Raw genomic sequence first — 24,847 nt, forward strand, 5'->3', positions numbered from 1 at the left:
AGTGACCTTCCAGGTTAGCATTGATTGAGGTAACTTCAGGATAATGTGTCTTTTCCAAATTGTACTTTGCTGTTCAAAATTAATAGAAAGCACCTATAATATGAGAGATGTTTATTGGCAAATATGCTACCTGTTTTCTGAGAGATTATTTTGTGGAAAAACATCTTTTCTCTTTATGTGTATAGAGTATCTCCATACCTTGGAATTGTAAGACAGTTTTTCTACTTTACATTCATGGAAATAACAACAATTAAGTACCATCTTTTGATCAGGCTTAGAATTTATTGCTTGTCTGATGCAATTTTTTTGTAGTAGCAGAAAAAATTGTTCTACAGATATTTGCCTGCCTGCCCTAAGCATTAGTTCACCTACTATTCTAGTTACTGCAGTTAAACATATTGCATAGGACAGATTTTTTTGAGTGAAAAAGAACAAATTAAATGATAAAAATAATAAATAGGCTTCATTACAACATCCCATAGAAATATATTGCATATATTAAATATTTCTTTTCTTATATTTGGCAACTACTCATAAAATAGGTCAGTTAAAACTGATTTTTTTTTGACAGAAAATGAGGCAGAGTCTTAACAGTATTTTCAGACAGTGGATGTACTGTAGATAGCATTATTTACCGATTTCCTTGGACTATGATATTTCCAGTTGCTCTTTAATATTGTAAAGTTCCTTTATAGCCTATAAAATTACCAGTGCTTAGCTCATTATTAAACTTTTGTTGAAGAAACATATGGGGAATTTTTACGACATGATACACGTGGAATTAAAGTGAATTCCATCCATGATATATTGTTTCAACTACTTTTCCATCATGTGAGCACTGTGACTGCCTACTGCCCTGGACTCAAGAGTTACTTGAGAGTCATGTGATCTGCTTCAGCTACAGGCTCTGATGGACTCATTGATGAGGTTTATTTCTCAGGTCACTGATGCTTGTGGAGTGAGATATTTACTGAGAACTTCCAGGAAGTTCTCTTTTCTGAGAGTTACTAGAAGAGCAGCTGAGGGATCTTTGAAAGTTACATCATAAGGATGTGACAACTGGCATTGCTGCATTCATTTCTGTGAGCAGCAAGCCAGCCTCTCGATGAAGCCCACACTCAGAGGACATGGCTGAGAGACTGGCAGAACCTCTTGGTCAAAGACCAAAGTTAGCTAAGTGTGTGGAATATTCAGTCCTGTGATCTGATAAATTTGCCTACGTCTGTTTGAGTTGGGTTTTTGTTATATGTGATTGAAAAAAAAAAAACCTAACTGAAGGATATCATCATGTGATCAATTTTGAAAGTACTGATGCTTATTAATATTTTACTATTTCTAATATAATTTGTAACTTTAATCACATTAGAGTAGCATTTTTAGTTCAATTCAAATTAATATTTGAGTCATTCGGGTATATAAATCTATGCTGTTTTAATTTAGGGCTGGATTGATACTGTGTTTCTAAGGTTTTTTGGTTCATAACCCTCTAGAATCTTAAAGCATTTTTATGCTAAGGATGTCTGATGGGAAATGCAAGACCTACAACTTCTTTCTTGTGAAAAATTCTTGAATGACAATTGTGTATAAAGCTCATTTGTAAGATAGATACATAAATGATATTTAGGTACCTCTTTTTGTGTCACCTTTTATATTAAATGTGTACTTATTCGGTTAATTTTTAATGGCTTTAGGGGTACCTGACTGCCTCAGTCAGTGGAGCATGCAGCTCTTGGGCTTGGGGTTCTGAGTTCAGGCCCCACATTGGCCATAGAGCCTACTTTAAAAAAATATAAGAAAGAAGGTAGGCTTTATCTAGACTTTCAGTGGCTCTCCATTTTGCTTATGAATTCCAAATATTTATATGAATGGAAAATTCCATAATTTAGCCTACATGTTTCCAGCCTTATTTCTCATCCTTTTCCATATTCAGTGAAATTAATGTGTTTCCCTGATCCATGCCTTTGCTTCCCCACCCCTTCCCTCTGACTTGTTCTTTCCAGTCCTTTCTGCCTGTGGAATTAAAACCCATCATTTTTGCCCCAGTTCTGATCCTACCTCTTCAGTAAAATCTTTGTCCATTATCGACCATGACTGTAAATGATCTCTCTTACAAAATACTTTATTTCTTCTTGTAAGAAAATTCAGATAATACTGAATATGTTAAAGTAAAACAAATCTCCTTCATTCCTAGTCCCGTCCTCCATAGGAGAACCTCCTCATAGTTCAGATCCCTTGATGTTTTTTTAATGTATATTTAAGCATATGTGACATAGTTGGTTATCACTTCTTTTTTAAAAATTTTTTAAATTTATTTTTGAGAGAGAGAGAGAGAAAGAGAGCTGGGGAGGGGCATAGATGTGGGGGACAGGAGATTCAAAGCGGGCTCTTCACTGACAGCAGCGAGCCCAGTGTGGTACTGGAACCCACAAACCGTGAGATCATGACCTGAGCTGAAGTCGGATGTTCAACTGACTCAGCCACCCAAGCACCCCAATTATCACTTCTTTTTGACTACCATATTGGAGAGCACAATTCTAGAGGCTTAATAATATTAAACTTTGATTTTTCTTTTGACAAGAATATTTCATATTGCATCATAACAGGAGACACCAACTGGTGTCTTCTTGTGATGTTTAGTTGAATCAGTGATATAGTGTCAGCTTGATCTATCCACTTTAAAAATCCCCATTATTCTCTCACTGAATGATTTTATCTAATTCTTTTAAATTGTTAGAGACAGCAACTTGACTGTTAATGTAGTAAGGTAATAGATTGTTAGAAAGCCAGGCTCTGGAGCTACGCAGTCTGCCATTTATGACCTTAAGCAAGTCTGTATGTCTTTGTGCCTTAGTTTCCTCTGTTGTGAGTTAAGTGCTTCACAGGTTTATTTCAAGGGTCAAATGTGTTAAATATTTAAAGCATTTATTTGGGAAATACTTCATTGGATGATATTCATTGTATTCTGTCTGGCAATGAGACCAGGTCACATTGTAGGAAAACAGAGTGCCATTTAATTTTTTTTTTTCAACGTTTATTTATTTTGGGGACAGAGAGAGACAGAGCATGAACGGGGGAGGGGCAGAGAGAGAGGGAGACACAGAATCGGAAACAGGCTCCAGGCTCTGAGCCATCAGCCCAGAGCCCGACGCGGGGCTCGAACTCACGGACCGCGAGATCGTGACCTGGCTGAAGTCGGACGCTTAACCGACTGCGCCACCCAGGCGCCCCAACAGAGTGCCATTTAAATGATTAAAGAAACCTCATGTATGTCTAGCATCTATGATTTTTAATAAGAAAAACATTAGCAGTAAGGGGGATTTGTTATATTTGAGTTTGTAATAAAGAAAAGAAACACTGATCATGGAGCGCCTGGGTGGCTCAGTCTGCTAAGCATCTGACTCTTGATTTCAGGTCATGTCATGATCTCACGGTTTGTGTGAGTTCCAGCCCCGAGTTGGACTCTGCGCTGGTAGCACAGAGACCACTTTGGATTCTTTCTCTCTCTGCCTCTCTCTCTGCCCCTCCCCTGCTGGTGCACGCACGCTCTCTCTCTCAAAAAAAAATCAACATTAAAACAGATTTTTAAAGAAACATTTAAAATAAAAAAATATTGATCATAATTACATATATATATCCTAGATGTTAGGAAAGAAAATTTATGAAAAAGAAAAATGACGTTTTGACTCTGAAAGCTGTACAGTTCTTTGGGTTGGGCGTTAATAAAAAGGGCATACAGAGTGTTAAATAACTTGAGAAAGAAGTCTCTAAAAATCCAGCATAATTATCCAAAGGAGCTCTCAGATTAACAGAGCATAGATTTATTAGATGGAAGGGGAGATGCAGAACTAAAGAATTATAAAATAATAATATAAACCTTTATAAACACTGGCAGTAACCGTAAACTGGAGTTTATAGAAAATGATTAAGACAGCATAAATTTTTAAAAAATATCTCAAATTAGAAGATTAAGTTTCAATAAGACCATCACATTTTTAAGAAAGGTAGAACCATCAGTTTATTATTTTACAACTGTTTGATTTGGTAGGGGAAAATAGAAGTTGGAAAAGATAATACAAAAAGAATTGTAGGCCGTGGTAGGAAAACAGGCAGTAAGTGAAACACTTGATCACTTTAAGTGCATTTCATTTTCTTCATTTAAATTAATGTTTTCTGTAGCTGCCAGTAAAGACTTGCAGATCTACTCATGAAATTGTGTGTTATCTTTGAGAATTTCATTAAAATTGTATTTGTTATCTGGAGATGATCAAATCTAGATCGATTTGTTTTTATTTACTTATATTTTTAGAAAGGAGAAAATGTGGATTCTGGAAATTATAATCCTGTAAGCTTGTTATTGTTCTTAAATTTCTAGAAATAATTTCAGTATAAATCTGTGAACATTTATGAAAAAATGCTCAACTGTAGAAATATAAAGGTGTCCACCAAGAACATGTCAAATTAATTTCAGTTGTTTCTTGAATGATAGGATCATCAGTTCAGATGAATTAGAAAAATACCATAATAATAGTGTCTTGGGGCGCCTGGGTGGCGCAGTCGGTTAAGCGTCCGACTTCAGCCAGGTCACGATCTCGCGGTCCGGGAGTTCGAGCTCCGCGTCGGGCTCTGGGCTGATGGCTCAGAGCCTGGAGCCTGTTTCCGATTCTGTGTCTCCCTCTCTCTCTGCCTCTCCCCCGTTCATGCTCTGTCTCTCTCTGTCCCCAAAATAAATAAACGTTGAAAAAAAAAATTAAAAAAAAATAATAGTGTCTTAATTTTAATTATGTATTTGACAATCTTTTGCCATATTTTTAGATAATATATGATGGTAAATTGCTGTTTAAATTTAGAGTAGTAGATAGATTTATAGTATTTAGATTCAAAGTAGGTCGAAATTGAAAACCAGTATTTGGTTACAGGTTCAGTGTTACTTTTGAGAGAGATCTTCAAAGCATTACAATAGGATTATCTATATCTTGTGTCAACATTTCCATTATTGATCTGGCTGAAGGTTTAGAAAGTAGGTTTATCTGATTGTAGATTATTCAAAGCTGGACTTGGGTAGCTGATACCATAGAAGGCACCCTAAAGCCTTCCCTCATTAACATAGTGCATTTGTATCTTCCCTCTCTCTTAACATACTTTGATACTTTATATGTAATATAAACTCATGATTTAGTTTGCTTCAGGGAAAAAAGTGACTTTTTTGTCTGCCTGATATTTTTACCAAATTAATGTATGAATTCAATATATTTTTTACAATAGTATAACATTCTTAATGATACAGATTTAATAATACAAACTGAAAATTGGAAAAGACTCTGCATAAAGTATATTTTAATCTCTTCTAGGAGTATGAAGCACGAACAGGGAGGACCTGTAAACCACCACCTCAGTCTTCAAGACGTAAGAATTTTGAATTTGAACCACTTTCTACCACTGCCCTGATTCTTGAGGATCGACCATCGTAAGTATTATGGTGGTCATCAGGCACACTGTTTATATTTTAAACTTCAATTTAATCTTGCTTACTATTTCATACAAAATGTAAGAATTGAATACAGAAATGGCTTTAAGAAAATTTTAAAAATCTCAGTCATGTATCCTAAAACTAATAAGGAAGAATATATTATTGATGTGCAAACTTTATACATATTTTCTAGAAGTATCTCTAAGCCAATGAATGAAACATAAATCTTAGATGGCTTTTTATATCTATTCTTACTTCAACTCTCCTGCCTTATCTTAACAAGATAAGGCATTTATTTTTCCTTTCTTGCCATTTAATAGGTACTTAAGATGTATTGGTCTTTGCCTTTTGGACAAATTTTGAAATTTGGGAGCTTGAAATAATAACTACTGATTTGTCAACTAGTTAGTTTACTATTATTAAGAATAGGGGCGCCTGGGTGGCGCAGTCGGTTAAGCGTCCGACTTCAGCCAGGTCACGATCTCGCGGTCCGTGAGTTTGAGCCCCGCGTCAGGCTCTGGGCTGATGGCTCAGAGCCTGGAGCCTGTTTCCGATTCTGTGTCTCCCTCTCTCTCTGCCCCTCCCCCGTTCATGCTCTGTCTCTCTCTGTCCCAAAAATAAATAAAAAGCGTTGAAAAAAAAATTTTTTTTAAAAAGAATATATTCTTGAAGCGCCTGGGTGGTTCATTTGGTTAAACGTCCGACTCTTGATTTCAGCTCAGGTCATGATCTTGCAGTTCATGGGATCGAGCCTCTCATCAAGCTTTGTGCTGACAGCGTGGAGCCTGCTTGGGATTCTCTCTGTCCCCCCTCAACCCCTCCTCTGTGCACGCGTGCACCTTCTCTCGCTCTCTCTCAAAATAAAGAAAAGCTTTAAAAAGAAGAATATGTTATTTTTTATTATTTTGTTTTTGAGAAAGAGACAGCTCAAGTGGGTAAGGGGCAGAGAGAGGGGGACAGAAGATCCAAAGTGGGCTCTGCACTGATAGGAGCAGGCTCCATGCGGGGCTCAAATGCACGAGCAATGAGATCATGACCTGTGCTGAACTCATATGCTCAACCGACTGAGCCACCCAGGCGCCCCAAAGAATAGAAATACCCAACAAAACCAATTTAAATTCTTCCCTTCCCTTTTTCTGCCCTTCCCATCTCAGCCTTCCACAAAGCTGCTGTTCTTTAAAACACTGTCTCTGATTTGGTATCATACAAAACACACCTTCCCTAAAGCAAGACCCCTTGGTTCTTCACTTCTTCCCCCTTCTTGGGCTCTCTGGATCTACTCTTTTTCTTCTAGACTTCTCTTTCCTTCCAGTGTAAAAAATTCCTAACCTGTCTTGTCATTTTCCTGATCTGCACCTTTTTCCACCCATTATCATGGGGAGCATAATAAAAGAATCTGGGGCCAAACAGGCAGAGGTTGAATTGAATATTTTTTAGACATTCTGAGAGAAGAAAGGTTGGACGTAAGTACATTATTTTTTTTTTTATTCTTGTTACATTCCTTCATACTAAAGAAAGTGTGATCATGACACTCCTTTTTAAGGATTTGCTGAATATGTTCATATTTCATTTTTCCATTGGTTTAAAAAAAAAAAAGCTTTTTAGCGGCACCTGACTGGCTCAGTAAGAGGAGTATCCTACTCTTGATCTTAGGGTCATGAGTTCTAGCCCCATGTTGGGTGTGGAGCCTACTTTAAAAAAAATTAAGGGTTGCCTGGGTGGCTCAGTCAGTTAAGAGTCAAACTCTAGATTTCAGCTCAGGTCATGATCTCGTGATTTGTGAGTTTGAACCCCGCATCAGGCTCTGTGCTGACAGTGTGGAGCCTGCTTGGGATTTTCTCTCTCTCCCTCTCCCTGCCTCTCCCCCACGCGTGCTCACTCTCATATTCTCTCCCTCTCTCTTTCTCTCTCTCAAATAAACTTTAAAAAAAATTTTAAAGAGTTTTTCAGAAATTCAGTTATGAGAACATGTCAAAGTTTCATTTCAGTCTTGCTGCCAGGGAGGAGAATTAACCAGGCCAGTTCAAAGAGTGGTCAGATAAGCAAGAAGAGAATACCTGGTTAAAGATCTTCAGACTCTTGACGCTGAGCAGGTAGATAACTGCATTCGGAAGAGTGTTCTTAAACTTGTTCAAATTCATCCAAAGTGGATTAAGCTCTTTACCAGGACTGTTCATTTCTTCCCAGAAGTTCATAAAAATACCATGCAAAAAGTTCTGTTCTAGTGTTCGGGCCATATTTTTCTTTACACCACACTTTATTTACAACCAAACCTATTTCTTTAAGTCCTGCCTTCATGCCTTTGCTCATTTATTGCCCTCACTTGGGATGCAAATATCTTATTTCCACTTCTCACCTACCTAATTCTTTAAGGACTAGGATTTATCTTTTTTTTTTTTTTTGTAAGTTTGTTTATTTATTTTGAGAGCTAGAGAGAGAATACAAGCAGAGGGAGGGACAGAGAAAGGGAGACACTGAATCCCAAGCCAGCTCTGTGCTGTTAGCACAGAGCCTGATGCAGGGCTTGAACTCAAGAAGTATGAGATCATGACCTGAGCCAAGATCGAGTCAGACACTTAACCGACTGAGCCACCAAATGCCTCTAGGCTTTATCTTTTCCATTCAGTTAAGTCTTTGGCTTCAACCTTCAGTGATTTCAATATATTAAATTTTTCTTATAACTTATATAAGGAGTTCCATGAAATTGGAACTTGAAATAGTACACTAGACAAAATAAATTTATAAGAGGATCTCAGTGTACCAAAAATGTATAAACAACTGAAAGAAATGACTTTTTTCACTCTACTCTCTGAAATTCATATATTAGTTATAAATATTACAGCTTCTATGCTATTTGTGTGTTTGTTCATCTGTAATACAGACATTCAAGTTGATAGCTACTGTTCCACTCAGCTCTGAGGTGCTGTGATTTAAAAAAATTTTTTTTAATGTTTATTTATTTTTAATATGAAATTTATTGTCAAATTGGTTTCCATATAACACCCAGTGCTCATCCCAACAGGTGCCCTCCTCAGTACCCATCACCCACTCTCCCCTCCCTCCCACCCCCCATCAACCCTCAGTTCTCAGTTTTTAAGAGTCTCTTATGTTTTGGCTTCATGTTTATTTATTTTTGAGAGGCAGACAGAGCATGAGCAGGGGAGGGAGGGAGGGAGGGAGAGAGAGAGAGAGAGAGAGAGAGAGAGAGAGACACACACACACACACACCCAGAATCCAAAGCAGGCTCCAGGCTCTGAGCTGTCAGCCCAGAGCCCAGTGCAGAGCTTGAACTCACAAACCATGAGATCATGGCCTGAAGTGAAGTCGGATGCTTAACTGACTGAGCCACCCAGGTGCCCCTGAGATATTGTGATTTAATTACAAATTTTGTTCACCTTTCTAAAATTGAAGGGGTCTTTTGGGAGAAAGTGATTTATATGAATTAACATTTATATAATCAATAAACAATGCAGGTTTAATTGTTAATTTATATAATATTATATAATATAATTATTAATTTATATAATCAAATATTATATATATAAATATATATATATAAATATAATAAATATATTTGAGCCAGTTCAGCCTTGCCTTCACAAGCTGAGAATTTGGAGCAGAAACTTATGTAATCTGTAGTTTTGTTCTGTTTCAGAATGCAGCCAAGTTCTGTTAAGGTGGCATCTGCAAGGGGGTGGAGAGAGGGACAGAAGTTTTCCCTCAGCATGAAATTGATGTTGGAAACTTCCTCTTTCATAGATCACAGTGATAATGGGAGGAGAGGAGGAGTTTCCCCTTGCAAAGGGAATTTGTGAATTGGTGCCACTTTTCTTTTCTTAGCTTCTGTAATTTTGCAGAAACATCCAGAATCATTGGCTGCGTAGGTTTTTATAGTTGAAACTTCTTTATGTATGAAGCAGCTATAGTATTTAATCATCTGAAGTCCTCAGATTTCAAATACAGGAATTTTCTCTCTGCCTACTCCTCCCTTAACCCACCTCATAATAAAGCCAGCCTTGGACAGGAAGGTAAGAGTATCCATATGAGCTGTGTTGATAGGAACCTCTTCTATGTTACTGTTTTTTTATAAAATTTTTTTAATGTTTATTTTTGAGAGAGAGACAGAGCATGAGACATGAGACAGAGACAGGGGAGGGGCAGAGAGAGAGGGAGACACAGAATGTGAAGCAGGCTCCAGGCTCTGAGCTGTCAGCACAGAGCCTGACATGGGGCTCAAACTCGTGAACTGCGAGATCATGACCTGAGCCTAAGTCAGATGCTTAACTGAGCCACGCAGGCGCCCCACTCTTCTGTGTTTTAAATCACTGATGCTTATGGGACTTTTTTTAAAACCACCAATGGATAGAGCCACGTCTCTTTCTCTTCTGGCTTCTTGGCTGAGTTACTGTACACACAGTACCAAACAAAGTGGAGAAATTCTTAAAGGTGCAAGTAAAAGGTGACAAAAAAGTAAAGTATAAGGGCACCTGGGTGGCTCAGTCGTTAAGCATCTGACTTCAACTCAGGTCATGATCTTACAGTTCTTGAGTTTGAACCCCCCCATGAGGCTGTCTGCTGTCTGTGTGGAGCCAGCTTCCCATCCTCTGTCTCCCTCTTTTTGCTCTTCCCCTGCTTTTTCACATTCTCTGTCTCAAAAATAAATAAACATCAAAAAAAATTTTTTTTGATATAGGTTTTTATGTGATAGCTTTGAAAAGCAGCAAATGTTCTTACCATGTTTTTTAGCATGATCCACTATCTTAGATATTCATTAATGGTTTCTTCTCTTGACCACCTAACTAATTGACATTTTTCTAAGGGACAATAGTAAACCATATCTTTTTCTTAGAGTGCCTAAGAGTACTGAATGAGGTGCTTAGTTTTTCCTGGTTGATTTTATTCACTCAGCCTTTGATTTTCAAGACTGAAGAATCCTATTTTTTTAATTAGTTCCCTAGGCAAATGACTGCAAAATTAGTGACTTTTTTTGGAAGAAAAAAACACAAAAAAACAAGTCTGTGTATGTATTTGTTTTATGTTTTATTCATTCACTGTCTAGCTTAGGGTACTAAAAATTCTGGTCTTCCTCAAAGTATCAAAGATTGGTTAGGACGTTTGCCATATGGACTCTTCATATTTGGACCATTGAATTTGTACTCTGTACTATGTACCAAGGCTTTTGCATTTAGGATGATTGGAAGAAGGGGATACCAAGACTTATAATAATTAATAAGCCAATTATTTATTTACTATTTTGTGTTGGAGTACATATATAAGTACTCATTTTCAAAAAACTGAAATCACAATAGAAAAACCTGACATAGGACTATCTGAAAAGTTCTGTTTCCTGAACAGTGTTTAACTCCTTCCTGCAAATTATTTCATGCTAAGACTGATGTACTTACGACTGGCACAAATAAAGCTATCTGTTTGCCTCTTCTCGAAATCTTTTAGGACTAGGTCAACATAGTTTGGGGAGTTATCTGGAAAAACCAAGGTGTGAGTGTCAGTGAAACAATAATGCATATAAAGGGACTGTACTCTTTTTATTAATTAATTAGGCCTTTATAATCATGGTTTTGAGGCATAGTTCTGTGTTTACTTAAAATCTGTGATCTTTGTGCTTATTCAAATTTAGATCCATTCCCTTACATAAATGACCTGGATGGCAAGTTACGGTTCCTTCTTTTTCTAGAGTCTAGACCTAGAGTCTTCATTATGGTAACAACTAGCCACAGGTGGCTATCTAAATTTAAATTTAGGGGCGCCTGGGTGGCGCAGTCGGTTAAGCGTCCGACTTCAGCCAGGTCACGATCTCGCGGTCCGTGAGTTCGAGCCCCGCGTCAGGCTCTGGGCTGATGGCTCAGAGCCTGGAGCCTGTTTCCAATTCTGTGTCTCCCTCTCTCTCTGCCCCTCCCCCGTTCATGCTCTGTCTCTCTCTGTCCCAAAAATAAACGTTGAAAAAAAAAATTAAAAAAAAAATTTTAATTTAATTAATTAAAGTTAAAATAGAAAATTCATTCCCTCAGGCACACTAGTCACATTTCAGGTGCTCAGTAGCTACATGCGGCTAGTGGCTACTACATTTTAACAGCATGAAAGAACATTTTTATCATTGCAGCAAGGGTTAGTACTGGTCTAAGCCATGTGGAGGGACTGTAAAGTTGTGCAGAGGAGAGATCTGTTTAGATCTAATTCCACTTTCTCAGTAAATAGAAGACCAGATCCCCCAAGTTGTGCCCTTAAGTCTAGGCTAGTCTTTTATTGAGACTTATGGAAAAAAAATAAGAAAGAATGAAGTGCAAAAAGCATTAAGATTCATACCAGGAGCATAAGGCAGCATTGTAACTGAAGGGAATGATCAAGCCTTTTTGGTGGAAAATAGTAGTAACTGGTGAGATATCTTAAGAGTAGATTTGTAGTTCAAAAACTGGAAATGAAATTTGAATTAAGCTGTTTCTCCCCTGGTAAAATAAAAAATTTCTAAAGGTAGATCAAACAATTTTCTGTTATCTTAAGAGTTCAGAGTGCAATCAGGAAAAACTGACAACCAGGACAGTAATTTCAAGAAGAAAGACTTTAATAGAGTAATTTATTACTCTTAATTTATTATTAAGGTTGTTAGAAGGGCTAGAAGAGGAAAAGAAGGGGATATGAGGTCAAAAGATTAACAGCTTCAGAAAAGCACTTACAGTCTGGGCTGGAGGAGCAAAAGAGAAAACAGTATTACTGAGTCCAGGATCACTGTTTACTTGAAAACTAGATTTATATTTGGCTTTTTTCTCTTTTTTTCTGTGGTCTCATTTTCATCACAATAAATAAACTTTTTATTTTCTTTATATAGTAATAACATCTGAAATTTGGACACCATGAACTCCATTCTTTTGTGGTATCAAACTATATCCAGAGATAGGATAGTTTGTAAAAGGAAATGAGAGACTCTTATGGCTGGGTTTGGGCTTAACAGTTGGTTAGGACCTGGGTGAGAAGCAGCATTGGACAACTTCAGTTTGTAAGGTTTAAGGGTAGGCAATACTAGGAATCATAAGGTTTTTTGTTTTTAAAGTTTATTTATTTGTTTTGAGAGAGAGTGAACACAAGCAGGGGAGGGGCAGGGAGAGAGAAAATCCCAAGCATGCTCCCCACCGTCATTGTGGAGGCCACTGCGGGGCTTGAACCCACAAACTGCAAGATCATGACCTGAGCCAAAACCCAAGAGTTGCCCAGGCTCCCCAGAATCATAAGGTTAATTAATCTAGTGTAAGGGCTAAACTCAATGGATTTTGAAAGTGGTTGGAGTCAGGTGAAGTTTGTAATGGTCCCTGCCCTTTAGAGCATTATTATTGTGTAACTGGTGTATCACTCAGCAATTACATTCAACTACAAATAAGAGACTCCCCCATATAGTGGCCTAAACACATAAGGATTTATTCCCTCATATATACATGGCCCAGAGTTGGGCAGTTCAGAGCTAGTCTGGTGTCTCCATGCATCGAGTACCCAGGTTCATGTCTTTCTGTTGCACCACCTTCAGCAAGTGACTTCACTCTCATGCTGACTTCGGGCTTGCAATTGGAACAAAAGTGGTCGAATAAAAGGCCTCTTGCAGCTGAGTCAACTTTCCTTTTTGGAAGTCTTCCAAGAGATTCCACAGTCCCTTTTCTTTAAATCTTATTAGAAACAATTCTGTGTTTAAAGCTAGATGCTAAGGAAGTGGAGAAATTTGTCTTTTATTATAGGATGGCAGTCAAGGTTCTATTTTTTTTTTTTTGGCCTTTTTTGGATAAAATATTCTGTTGACTTTTAATTTCATCTATTATTGATGAATTGCCTATATTTTTAATATTAGTAGTTCTCTATAGTTTATATATCTTAACTCTTCATGGACTACCTTCAAGTAATATTATACTATCTCACATATATAAGAACATTACAGTACTATTACTTCCACTGTACATGTTATAAACCCCATGTATTAGGGTTCTCCAGAGAAGTAGAAACCCCATGTATTAAGGTTCTTATTTTTATATATCTTATTTGTATATAAGGAGATTTATTAGAAGGAAGTAGCTGTCATGAATTTAGAGACTGAGAAGTCTGAAGATCTGTAGTCAGCAAGCTCTGGACCCAGGAGAGCTGATGTTCCAGTTCCAGTTCAAGTCCTAAGGCTGAGAAATAGGAAAGCTGATAATGTAATTTCCAGTTCAAGTCCAAAGTCAGAAGAAGACTTATATCCCAGCTCAAAGACAGGCAAGCAGGCAGAGAGAGAGAGAGAGGGAGAGAAAGTTTGATACACAAAACTAACAATCACACCCTCCATACATTTTTATTATTTTTTTCTTTAAACCTTCTTTTATCTTCTAAGAAGTTGTGTAACTAGATTTCCATCTGGTATTATTTCCTTCTACTGCGTGTTCTTTTAACACTTTTTGTAGTACTGGTCTGCTGTCTGAATTCTTTTATTTTCTGAAAGCTATTAAGATTTTTCTTTATCTCTGATTTTCATGAATTTGATGATATGCTTTGGTGTGGTTTTCCTCATATTCCTTCTCTTTGAGGTTCATTGAAACTAACGTGTCTGCATTTGTAATTTTGTATCAACTTTGGGAAAATTGTAGCCTTTATTTTTCAACTATTTCTTGTCTGCCTTCTCTCCCCTTTTTTCTGAGTCAATTAAACATGTATTATGTTGCTTGATATTCATATCCCACAACTCAGGCTATTTTGAGGGGATTGACAAGGGGTATTTTTTTCTCTTTGTATTTCATTTTGTATAGCTTTCTATTCTATTTTAAAGCTCACATTTTTCCCCCTGCAATTTGTAATCTCCTGTCAGTCCCACCTTTTGTGTTTTTCAGTTTAGAAATTGTACTTTTCGGGGCACCTGGGTGGCTTAGTTGGTTAAGCATCTGACTCTTGATTTTGGCACAGGTCATGACCTCATGGTTCATGGGGTCAAGCCCCACGTCAGCAGAAGCCTGCTTGGGATTCTTTCCCTCTCCCTCTCTCCCTGCCCCTCCCCTGCTTGTGCACATATGCATGTGCACGCTGTCTCTCTCTCAAAATAAATAAACATTAAAAAAAATTGTACTTTTCATCTGTAGAAGTTTGATTTGGATCTTGAGCTTTTCTTATTGTGTTCTCCTTCTACCTCCTTGAGTATATTTATTACAGCAGTTTTATCATCCTTGAGGTATAATCTTGTTATCTAACACTTCTGCACTATTTCTATTGATTATTTTCTTCAGTATAAATTGTATTTTCCTGCTTCTTTGCTTCCAGGTAATTTTATTGGATACTAGATTTTGTGACTTTACATAGTTGGACACTGGACTTTTTGTATTCCTTTAAATATTTTTTGGCTTTAGTCTGGTACCAAGTTCCTTGGAGTTGGTTTGTCCCTTTTAATCTAATCATTATTAGAGTGGTTCCAGAACAGCGTTTAGTTTAGGACTAGTATCCTTACTACTGAACCAATACCCTAATGATTCCACTTGATACCCTATCTGTTAGGACGACTTTCCACTCTGGCTGGCTCAGTGTAATCTTTGAGGATGTTCTACCTATTCCTTTCTAGTATTTCTTACCTTGGATACCGTAGTTTAATCACACACCTGCATAAATAGTACTCAGCCAGAAATTTGAGAGGACTCCTCTGTAGCTCCCTTCCTGGAAAATTCATACTCCTTGCTTCCAAACTCTGTTTCCTCAACTAAGCAGGACTAATGGACTTTGGGTACTTCCTTCCAGCACTGAGACCTGAAATTCCCAGGCCGTATGCTTATTTGCAGAGTTTTTCTCATAAGGATCACCGTCTTGTGCTGCTTATTGTCCAACGTCTAAAAACTATTGCTTAGCATATTCTCTTCATTGTTCTAATTAATCAAGGCAAGAGAGTAACCCTGGTCCCTCTTATTCCATTATGTCCTGAAGAAGTCTTAACCATTATTCCTCTCTGTTACAACTACTGGAGGAATCTATCTTGACAAGAGAGGAAGAGGCAAAACTTTTGTTTAATTTGAAAGTTTGTCACATATCTTTCCCCACCCTAGCCTATTGAAAATAATTCAAAGGGTGCCTGGGTGGCTCAGTTGGTTAAGTATCTGACTTCAGCTCAGGTCATGATCTCACGGTTTATGAGTTTAAGCCCTGCATTGGGCTCTCTGCTGTCAGCATGGAGCCCACTTTGGATCCTCTGTCCCCTTCTCTTTCTGCAACCCCCCCCCCCCAACTGTGCTGTCTCTGTCTCTCTGCAAATAAACTTAAAAAAATTAAAAAAATTGAGGGACATCTGACTAGCTTAGTCATAGAGCATGCAACTCTTCAACCTCAGGGTTGTGAGTTCAAGCCCCATATTGGGCATGGAGCCTTCTTAAAAAACATTTTTAAATAAAATAAATGAATGAATAATTAAAAAAACATTTTAAAAACCTGACTCCTCAAATTGGACATTATGATATATTTGGATATTTGGTAATATTTAAATATTTCTTTTGCCTAGTCATGTATGTAAGTCACCTACTCTGTGAAGTAGGTGAAGCCATTAATTTTAAAGCCAAAATATAGTATATGCAAGTGATTAAGTGATTATCAAATTTGTAGTTACAATGTTATCTTAAAACTCTGAAGTAGAAACCAATTTGTTATAAAAGTATACCTGCACTTACCATATGACCCAAGAATTCCATTGCTAGGTATTTACCCAAGAGAAATGAAAGCAGATACCCACACAAAGACTTGAAGTGAATATTTATAGTAGCTTTATCCATAGGCCCTCAACTGGAAATAATCTAAATGCTTATCCACATGGATAAATAGAACACTACTGACCAGTTAAAAGGAATACATTACTAGTATGCAGAATAACATGGATGAGTTTCAAAAGTATGCTCAGTAAAAGAAGCCAGAACAAAAGAATCTATATGAAATTCTTTAAAAGGCAACCAGCTAATGTACAGAGATAGGAATAGAGATATGATTGCCTAAGGTGGGTAAGTGTTGAGTGCAAAGGGGACATAAGGAAACTTTGTAGAATGATGGGACTGTTTTGTATCTTGATTGATATGTTGGTTGCACAGGTATATATACATTTGGGTTTTGTTTTTTTTTAAGTTTTTATTTATTTTGAGAGAGAGAGAGAGAACATGAGCAGGGGAGCAGCACAGAGAGAGAGGGAGAGAGAGAATCCCAAGCAGGCTCTGCACTGTCAGCACAGAGCCTGATGCAGGGCTCAAACCCATGAACTGTGAGATCATGACCAGAGCTGAAACCAAGAGTAGGATGCTTGTTGACTGAGCCACCCAGGTGCTCCTATATACATTTGTTAAAACTCACCAAACTCTGTTCTTGAAAATATGTTCAGTCATTTTATTGTATGAAAATTATACCTCAAAAAATTGACTAAAATAAAACCCTGGTAAGTGAGCTTAATCACTTAACTTAGAAATATTGTCTGAAATCTGACATATTTAAATAATTATAAACATGTATACATAGAACATAAAATAACATTTATATAATAAATATTAGCAACTTGGATTCTAATGCTTTTCTAAAATGCAGAGTTTTCAACCTTTTACTTCTTTAAGGTATGAAATGAAAAGGTTAAGTTAGAAATTCTTTGTATTTGGCTATAAAAAGGAAGAAGTTAATACATTTAAAAGTTAATCTTTTAAAATTGACTTAAAACCTTTTTTTTCCAGAAATCTTCCTGCCAAATCTGTGGAAGAAGCTTTACGTCACCGACAAGAATATGATGAAATGGTGGCTGAGGCTAAAAAACGAGGTATAAATTTAACTCCAATCGGTGTATTTAATTTACTGATGTCAGTAGGAAGCTAACCTGTTGGTTAATTTCAACAGGAAGGTGGATGATGAGATTGATCAAATTCATCTTTTTTAATTTTTTTTTTAATTTTTTTTTTTAACGTTTATTTATTTTTGAGACAGAGAGAGACAGAGCATGAACAGGGGAGGGGCAGAGAGAGAGGGAGACACAGAATCTGAAACAGGCCCCAGGCTCTGAGCTGTCAGCACAGAGCCCTACGTGGGGCTCGAACTCACGGACCGCGAGATTGTGACCTGAGCCGAAGTCGGACGCTTAACCGACTGAACCACCCAGGCACCCCCAAATTCATCTTTAAGATAATGCTGTTTTCTTACTTTTCTAACTAAATCTGTTCTCAAAAATGTCTTACTTTTCTGCCAGTACTTTAACTGAGGAGAAAGGCAGCAGACTATCTATGAGGGTTTTTGGACAACTATTATTTTAACTTATGAATGGCAATGATATGAATTTATTTCCTGAAATTCACTTCTTTTATAGTCTTTAAGCTTTTGGTATTTTATAATTTAATAATTGTAACACCTTCCTGTATGACTTTGAGAATATGATTTGAAATTAGAATTTGCTTTTGTGACTTAATGTAGTCTTTCTAGAATCCCAATTGTGTCATTTGGACAGGCACATGAATGTATACTGTGGTGTATAAATTCACACCTTTGGGACATGCGGGTGGCTCATTCGGTTGCGCTTCCGACTTAAGCTCCAGGCATGATCTCACAGTTTGTGGGTTGGAGCCCTGCCTCAGGCTCTGTGCTGACAGCTCAGAGCTTGGAGCCTGCTTCGGATTCTGTGTCTCCCTCTCTCTCTGCCCTTCCCCGCTCGTGCTCTGTCTCTGTCTCTCAAAAATAAATAAAAATGTTTAAAAAAATTAAAAATAAATTCACACCTTTATTCATTCTCTCCTCCAGCCAAAAAGTAGAACATAAGGATAATTTAACAGTATTTATTTGCTAAGCACTGTTAGTTCAGGGTACACTTTTAGAAAAGATATTATACAGCCATAAGTATTTTTAGATATGTGCCTTTTAGCAGCTGATTTTTTTCTTTGACCTTAAGTTAATGGAATACTATAATATACTGTAATAGGATACAGTTCTATTTAATGGCACTATTTTGGAAATGAGGTTAATTTTTTAATGTTATAAGAAACCTATAAGGCAGTTATATCTTTGTAAAAGCCCTAATCATTTATACATTGGATAAATTTATTTTATTTGAAATACTCCTAACATACCCAACACATTTTAATTGACTCTGAACTTTGACCTTACTAGTTGATTAAGATTTAAGAGAGTTATTGATAAATACACAATCCTACAATGTGATATGATAGAAAAAACATTAAATTGAGAAATCAGAGGGTAACAGCTTTAATCCTATTTGATACTACTTGGATATGATGGTAAATAAACCTAATGTTAGTTTCCTCAAATCTGTGAAGTGTGGGATTCAGGTTGACTGGATTTAGGCTTTCAAGTGTTCTGTCCACACTTTTGTTTTAAAAGCAGTGAAACTCTCTCCAAAGAAAAGTTATATAGAATATGAATGCATATGACAAGGTAAAGAAAGTAGAGCTGGTTACTTGGCCTCTCACTTGCCCCTTAAGATGATTTCTGAGGCATTTGTGAAACACAATTAGTAAACATTTTGGCTAGCTGATCTCTGAAGTCCCCACTGGTTCTAAAATTATATATAACTATAAACAAATAAATATACAAAACATTATATATAATTATATATTAATATGCTTATATATTAATATAGTATATATAATATGCTAAAACATACATTATATATTAACATGACATGTTATATATAATTTTGTAAAATTATAATTGTAACATAATATATAACATAGTAAAGTATATACATAATTTATAATTTTTTAAAATGTTTTTTTTATTTTTGAGAGATAGTGTGTGAGCAGGGGAGGGGCAGAGTGAGAGGGAGACACAGAATCCCAAGCAGCGTCCAGGTTCCAAGCTGTCAGCACAGAGCCTCATGGGGGGCTTGAACCTACAAACTGCGAGATCATGACCTGAGCCAAAGTCGGATGCTCAACTGAGTCACCCAGGTTCCCCTACATAATTATCTTATATATTTTATGTACCACTTCTTTTTTTGAGGCATCTCTTGTTTCAGAATTGTGATTTCTGATTTTTGTTATGTATATTATAACAATATATATAATTACAACAAATACAAATAATTGTGTGTTATGTATATAATTATGTATATATTGATCACTTCTTTTTTTGAGGCATCTCTTGTTTCAGAATTATGACTTCTGACTTTCAGAGGGGTGTTGTATATGTGTATATATTAGGGTTTTTTAATTTCAATCTAATTAGTAAAGCAAGACATCATGCTAGACAGGGTTAAGTGTAATAATGTCACTGGCAGAATTATTTTTTAATGTCATGTGCTTTTATGTAAGGAAATTCATAAATCCCTTCCTTATATGAAAAAAAGGGTATTGGTTAATTGCTCACAGTTGTTTAGGTTTTACATAGTTAATTCATGACAAATTTCAGTTTGTTTATTAAGTATAAATAGAATATGTGATATAGTAATCTATTTTTCTGACCCTTTGTTCTGCTTACTTTAAAAAAAATTTTTTTTGCATTTATTTTTTTTTTTGAGAGACAGAGAGCACAAGTAGGGGAGGGGTCAAAGAGAAGAGACACAGAATCTGAGGCAGGCTCCAGGCTCCAGGCTCCAGGCTCCAGGCTCCGAGTTGACAGCACAGAGCCCGACGCGGGGCTCAAACTCACAAACAGTGAGATCATGACCTAGGCCGAAGTCGGATGCCCAACCGACTGAGCCACCCAGACGCCCTGAGTTCCATTTACTTTTTTTTTTTTTTTTTTTTTTTTTTTTTTTTTTAAATTTTTTTTTTCAACGTTTATTTATTTTGGGGACAGAGAGAGACAGAGCATGAACGGGGGAGGGGCAGAGAGAGAGGGAGACACAGAATCGGAAACAGGCTCCAGGCTCTGAGCCATCAGCCCAGAGCCCGACGCGGGGCTCGAACTCACGGACCGCGAGATCGTGACCTGGCTGAAGTCGGACGCCTAACCGACTGCGCCACCCAGGCGCCCCCCATTTACTTTTTTAGAAGAGGAGATGTAGGGGCACCTGGGTGGCTCAGTCAGAAGAGCATGTGACTTGATCTTGGGGTTGTGAGTTTGAGGCCCACATTGGGTACAGAGATTACTAAAAATGAAAACAATAAGCTAAAAAAGAAACAAACTTAGAATAGGAGGTTTTACTTTAAAATTACATTAATCAAGTTTATTTTCTTTCTATTTTTCCCCTGCTTCGTTTCTGCCCTCTTTCCCCTTCTTCCTTCCCTCCTTTCTTCTTTCCTTCTTGTTATCAGAATATTCTTTATGAGAAAGCTTATATTTTAGACTTAGGTAGAAGGAAAAGGGCATCATGATCTAGCTTTTTTGTATTGAAATAATTTTTACTTGTTTAAAACAGAAATTAAAGAAGCCTATAAAAGGAAAAAAATAATGAAAGAACGATTTAAACAGGAAGAAAATATCGCAAGTGCAATGGTAATTTGGATCAATGAAATACTGCCCAATTGGGAAGTAATGTAAGTAAGCAGACTTTTCCTCAATTCAAGTCTGTCTCCAAAGATCTCATGTTTCTAGTTCTCTATTTTTAGTATTTCCAACATGTGTCTTATGCTTTGGCTAAATTATACCTTTAATTTTATACATCCCTCAGTCTCTTAATACCTACTTCCCTTACTGACCACCCTTTCTATGCCTGTCAGAATCTTACCTTTCCTTTGAGGATATTCATCTGAAATGCTAGTTGATCCATGAAAATTTAATTTCCTCAGTTATCATATTTTCTTAATTCTAACATATCTGCTGCAAGGTGCATTATTGATGTAATAGCAGGTTTTGCAAAGAAAATACTAAATCTGTAATTCATTGTAAGATGCATTTGTTAAATGTTAAATATTAAAGTGATTTTTAATATACCTCTCTCATAATCATAAATACGCTATATATGATCTTTCCCTTTTCTAATGTCCCATTATACTTTGAGGCTAATATACTTCTTGTTTTACTTTGCCTTTTATTTTCCGATAATATTTTTGTACATGCCTTACATTCCCTCTAGACTGGAGGGTAGGAGATGTGTTCTGCAGTGTAGGATATGCATTGGGAATTTGTTGAATATTGATACATTGTGACAGGTATCAAATTAGGTTCTTTACATAAGTAATCACATTTGATTCTTACAACCTTTACTCCCATTTATCTTATAGAGAAGCTCAAGGTTAGGTTAAGTGATTTGCCCAAGGTTATACAATTAATGAATAGTTAAACCAGATTTGAACTCCCGTCCATCTGACTCTAAAGCCCACACTCTTTCAGCAGACACACTGCCTCTCAAAGACAAGGGCCTTACCCATAATAAATACCTTGTGATTTTTTTTTTTTTGGTACTGAGTTGACAGAAGATTTTTATGTTCCTTTTATCCTGTTTTTCATGACTGTCCACCTATTTCTGATTCTCTCATTGTACCCTATAAGTGGCAGCTGTAGAAGGCAGCTCCCTTTAAATTACTATTGTCCTTCTGTAGGGTACCATATATTTTCTAGACTTCTGTTGCCTACAAGCATGAACCTCACGGAAAGAATGCATCACATGCTTAACTATGTTCTTAAAAATCATTCAGTCACTTGGCCATAGACTAGCTAAACCATCATGCAACTAGTGTTTTTGGTATAAAAAGTAACTGTGTCCTTTTTTTCTCCCCCTTTAATTCTAGGCGTAGTACAAGAAGAGTTCGAGAATTGTGGTGGCAGGGATTGCCCCCTAGTGTTCGTGGGAAAGTTTGGAGTCTAGCTGTAGGAAATGAACTAAATATCACTCCTGGTTTGTATTCTATATTCAGTTACTCCCACACATGAAAACAGCCATCTCCAGAATTATAAAACAGATTAATAGACTGGCCATTTAAAAAGGCATTATCATATATAATGTCATTTTAGAGCATGTTTCATTCCCACTCTCTCCAAAACCTGGTATGATTTAATGAGTAAGTTATTATATAAATAAGGTTTGTGGGTTTTCCTTTAGTTTACAACCATCAGTAATATTTTTGACATCCAGATATTTTCACTGCAGGTAACTTCTAGGATTCTAGGTAGCGGTGGATATAGAAGTATATACAAAGAAAAATAGTGTAATTGTGGAAAGGTTTCCCTTTATTAAAAAATATATAGATAGATAGATAGAAGCCTAGAAATTTCTTTTCCTACATCTCTACCCAAACCAGTCCTTTTGGATTTTTTTTATTTGAAAATTTCCAAATTAAAAAAACAAAATAAGACTCGCAAGGAACTGTTTTATTTTCTTATGTTTCTTAAAACCTTAAAGGATAGAAGTAAAAGGTAAAGTGGTTTCGATGCAGTAAAAAATATAAAATTAGGATAATATCAAATAGAGGAAAATGTTAAATAGTTAATAATAAAAGGTACTAAATAGGTCTGAGTGATAACGTGGACAGTGGCACGATAGAAAGACTTGGGGGCTCTGGTATAATAACGGAAATAATATATTGTTACTGTTACTTTAAAATTTTTATGTATCAATTTTTCTTAAGTCAAGTGATAGTAAGGTACAAACTGTATGCTTCTTCCCTCTCTTCTACCCAAACTCCTGCTTTTGATCCTACCAGATCTTTTTTCTGTGCTCGTAAAAAAAAGTGTGCCTCAACATATAATTTTTTTTTAATTTTTTTTTTTTCATTTATTTATTTTTTGAAAGACATAGACAGAGCACAAGTTGGGGAGGGGCAGAGAGAGGAGTCACATAATCCGAAGCAGGCTCCAGGCTCCGAGCTGTCAGCACAGAGCCCAACGCAGGGCTCGAACTCACTAACTGTGAGATCATGACCTGAGCCGAAGTCAGATGCTTAACCGACTGAGCCACCTAGGCGCCCCGAAGTATGATAATTTTTAAAGCTTCTCTTTTTCTTTTCTTTTTATTCCCACAAAAAGGAATTTATGCCATCAGCTTATTCTGTGGCTTATTTTTTTCACACTTTAATCTGTCTTGAGCACTATATATAAGTGTACGTTATACATACTGTAGCTGCACTGTAGTCCACAGTTTGGTTGTACTGTGACTTACTTAATCATTTTCTTAGTGATAGCCAAATCAATGACATGTATGTTAAAAGAGCAATCAAGGGGCGCCTGGGTGGCGCAGTCGGTTAAGCGTCCGACTTCAGCCAGGTCACGATCTCACGGTCCGGGAGTTCGAGCCCCGCGTCAGGCTCTGGGCTGATGGCTCAGAGCCTGGAGCCTGTTTCCGATTCTGTGTCTCCCTCTCTCTGTGACCCTCCCTCGTTCATGCTCTGTCTCTCTCTGTCCCAAAAATAAATAAACGTTGAAAAAAAAAAAATTTTAAAAGAGCAATCAAGGTACTGTTTCTTACCTCTCAAAAGTGATTAAAATGAATGAGAATTACCGACATAGGGGATGACTGATAATACTATAGAAACATTTATTAAAAGCCTCAAAAAATAACCTTTGACCTATTTATTCTAGTTCTAAACAATAAGAACATTATCAGGATTGAGTGCAAAAGCTTTTCTACAGTGATGCCCATTGTAGCAAATCAGTGTTGTATATATAACTGGACAGATTAATAACAAAAATCTAAATATTTATCTTTAGTCTTCAAAGTGATGCCAACTTTGAGTGGCATGATTGTGAATGATTTTCACAAATATCCCATAATGAAGATGTTATTTTAACCAGACCTTTTTTTTTTTAATTTAAAAATAGAATTTAAAGAAAGCATTAAGTGGGGTACCTGCTGGCTTAGTCAGTAGAGCATGCAACTCTTGATCTTGGGGTCATGAGTTCAAGCCCCACGTTGGGGATAGAGTTTACATTAACAATCAATCAATAAATATTTTTTTAATTTAGCTTAGAAAAGGTTAGAGTCTCCCTGACCTAACTGTTCCCCCCAAATAAAACAAAGGTTTGTTTTGCTCTCTGTGCTTGAAACAGATTAAAAGGAAATAATTTTACATTATTGTCAGAACTTTCAGTTAGATAATTAAAATCCTTGATATTAAGGATTGTTGGACATATTATAATTGTTTAAAGTCTTAAGACTCGGTTTTGTATACAGTTGAGGTGATAAAGTATTGGTGGCTATTTGAAATTTGGTTTTCAGTTTTGTTGAGAACTTTGGCTTTAGAATGTTAAGTATCTAATAGCTTCTACATTAAAATATTGGCTAGGTGGGATTAAACTTTTGTGATACTGTAATCAAATTTGAAGTTCTTTTTTAAGCTCAAAATATAAAGTTAGTAACATAACTAGGTTATTTACTTTCAAAGTAATTTTAGATTTTCTCTACTAAATAATTATATATTCAGGAATAGAATAGGTAATCATTCTTTTCCTTTAGTGGTAGGAAGGAAGCTAAATTTCAGTTGAAGTAAATTTACTTTTGATAACTTTGTTTACTTTAATGGCTCTAATAG

At 36.5% G+C, this 24,847-nt stretch overlaps 1 protein-coding gene across 3 annotated transcripts in view; it reads left to right on the forward strand.

Moving 5' to 3' along the window:
- The window catches only part of TBC1D12 (TBC1 domain family member 12), a 102,327-nt gene that overhangs the window by 57,197 nt on the left and 20,283 nt on the right, over nt 1–24,847 (forward strand). For all 3 annotated transcript variants that reach the window (XM_047073195.1, XM_047073193.1, XM_047073194.1), the window contains 4 exons: nt 5,349–5,464; nt 17,171–17,253; nt 20,800–20,917; nt 22,112–22,218. In XM_047073195.1, the coding sequence (XP_046929151.1) occupies nt 5,349–5,464; nt 17,171–17,253; nt 20,800–20,917; nt 22,112–22,218 (424 nt within the window). The remainder of the gene's footprint in view (nt 1–5,348; nt 5,465–17,170; nt 17,254–20,799; nt 20,918–22,111; nt 22,219–24,847) is intronic.

The sequence above is a fragment of the Lynx rufus genome, unplaced genomic scaffold, assembly GCF_022079265.1.
Source record: "Lynx rufus isolate CCGP_SWC_20201006 ecotype Redwood Valley unplaced genomic scaffold, mLynRuf1.p SCAF_11, whole genome shotgun sequence".
Taxonomy (NCBI): Eukaryota; Metazoa; Chordata; class Mammalia; order Carnivora; family Felidae; genus Lynx; species Lynx rufus.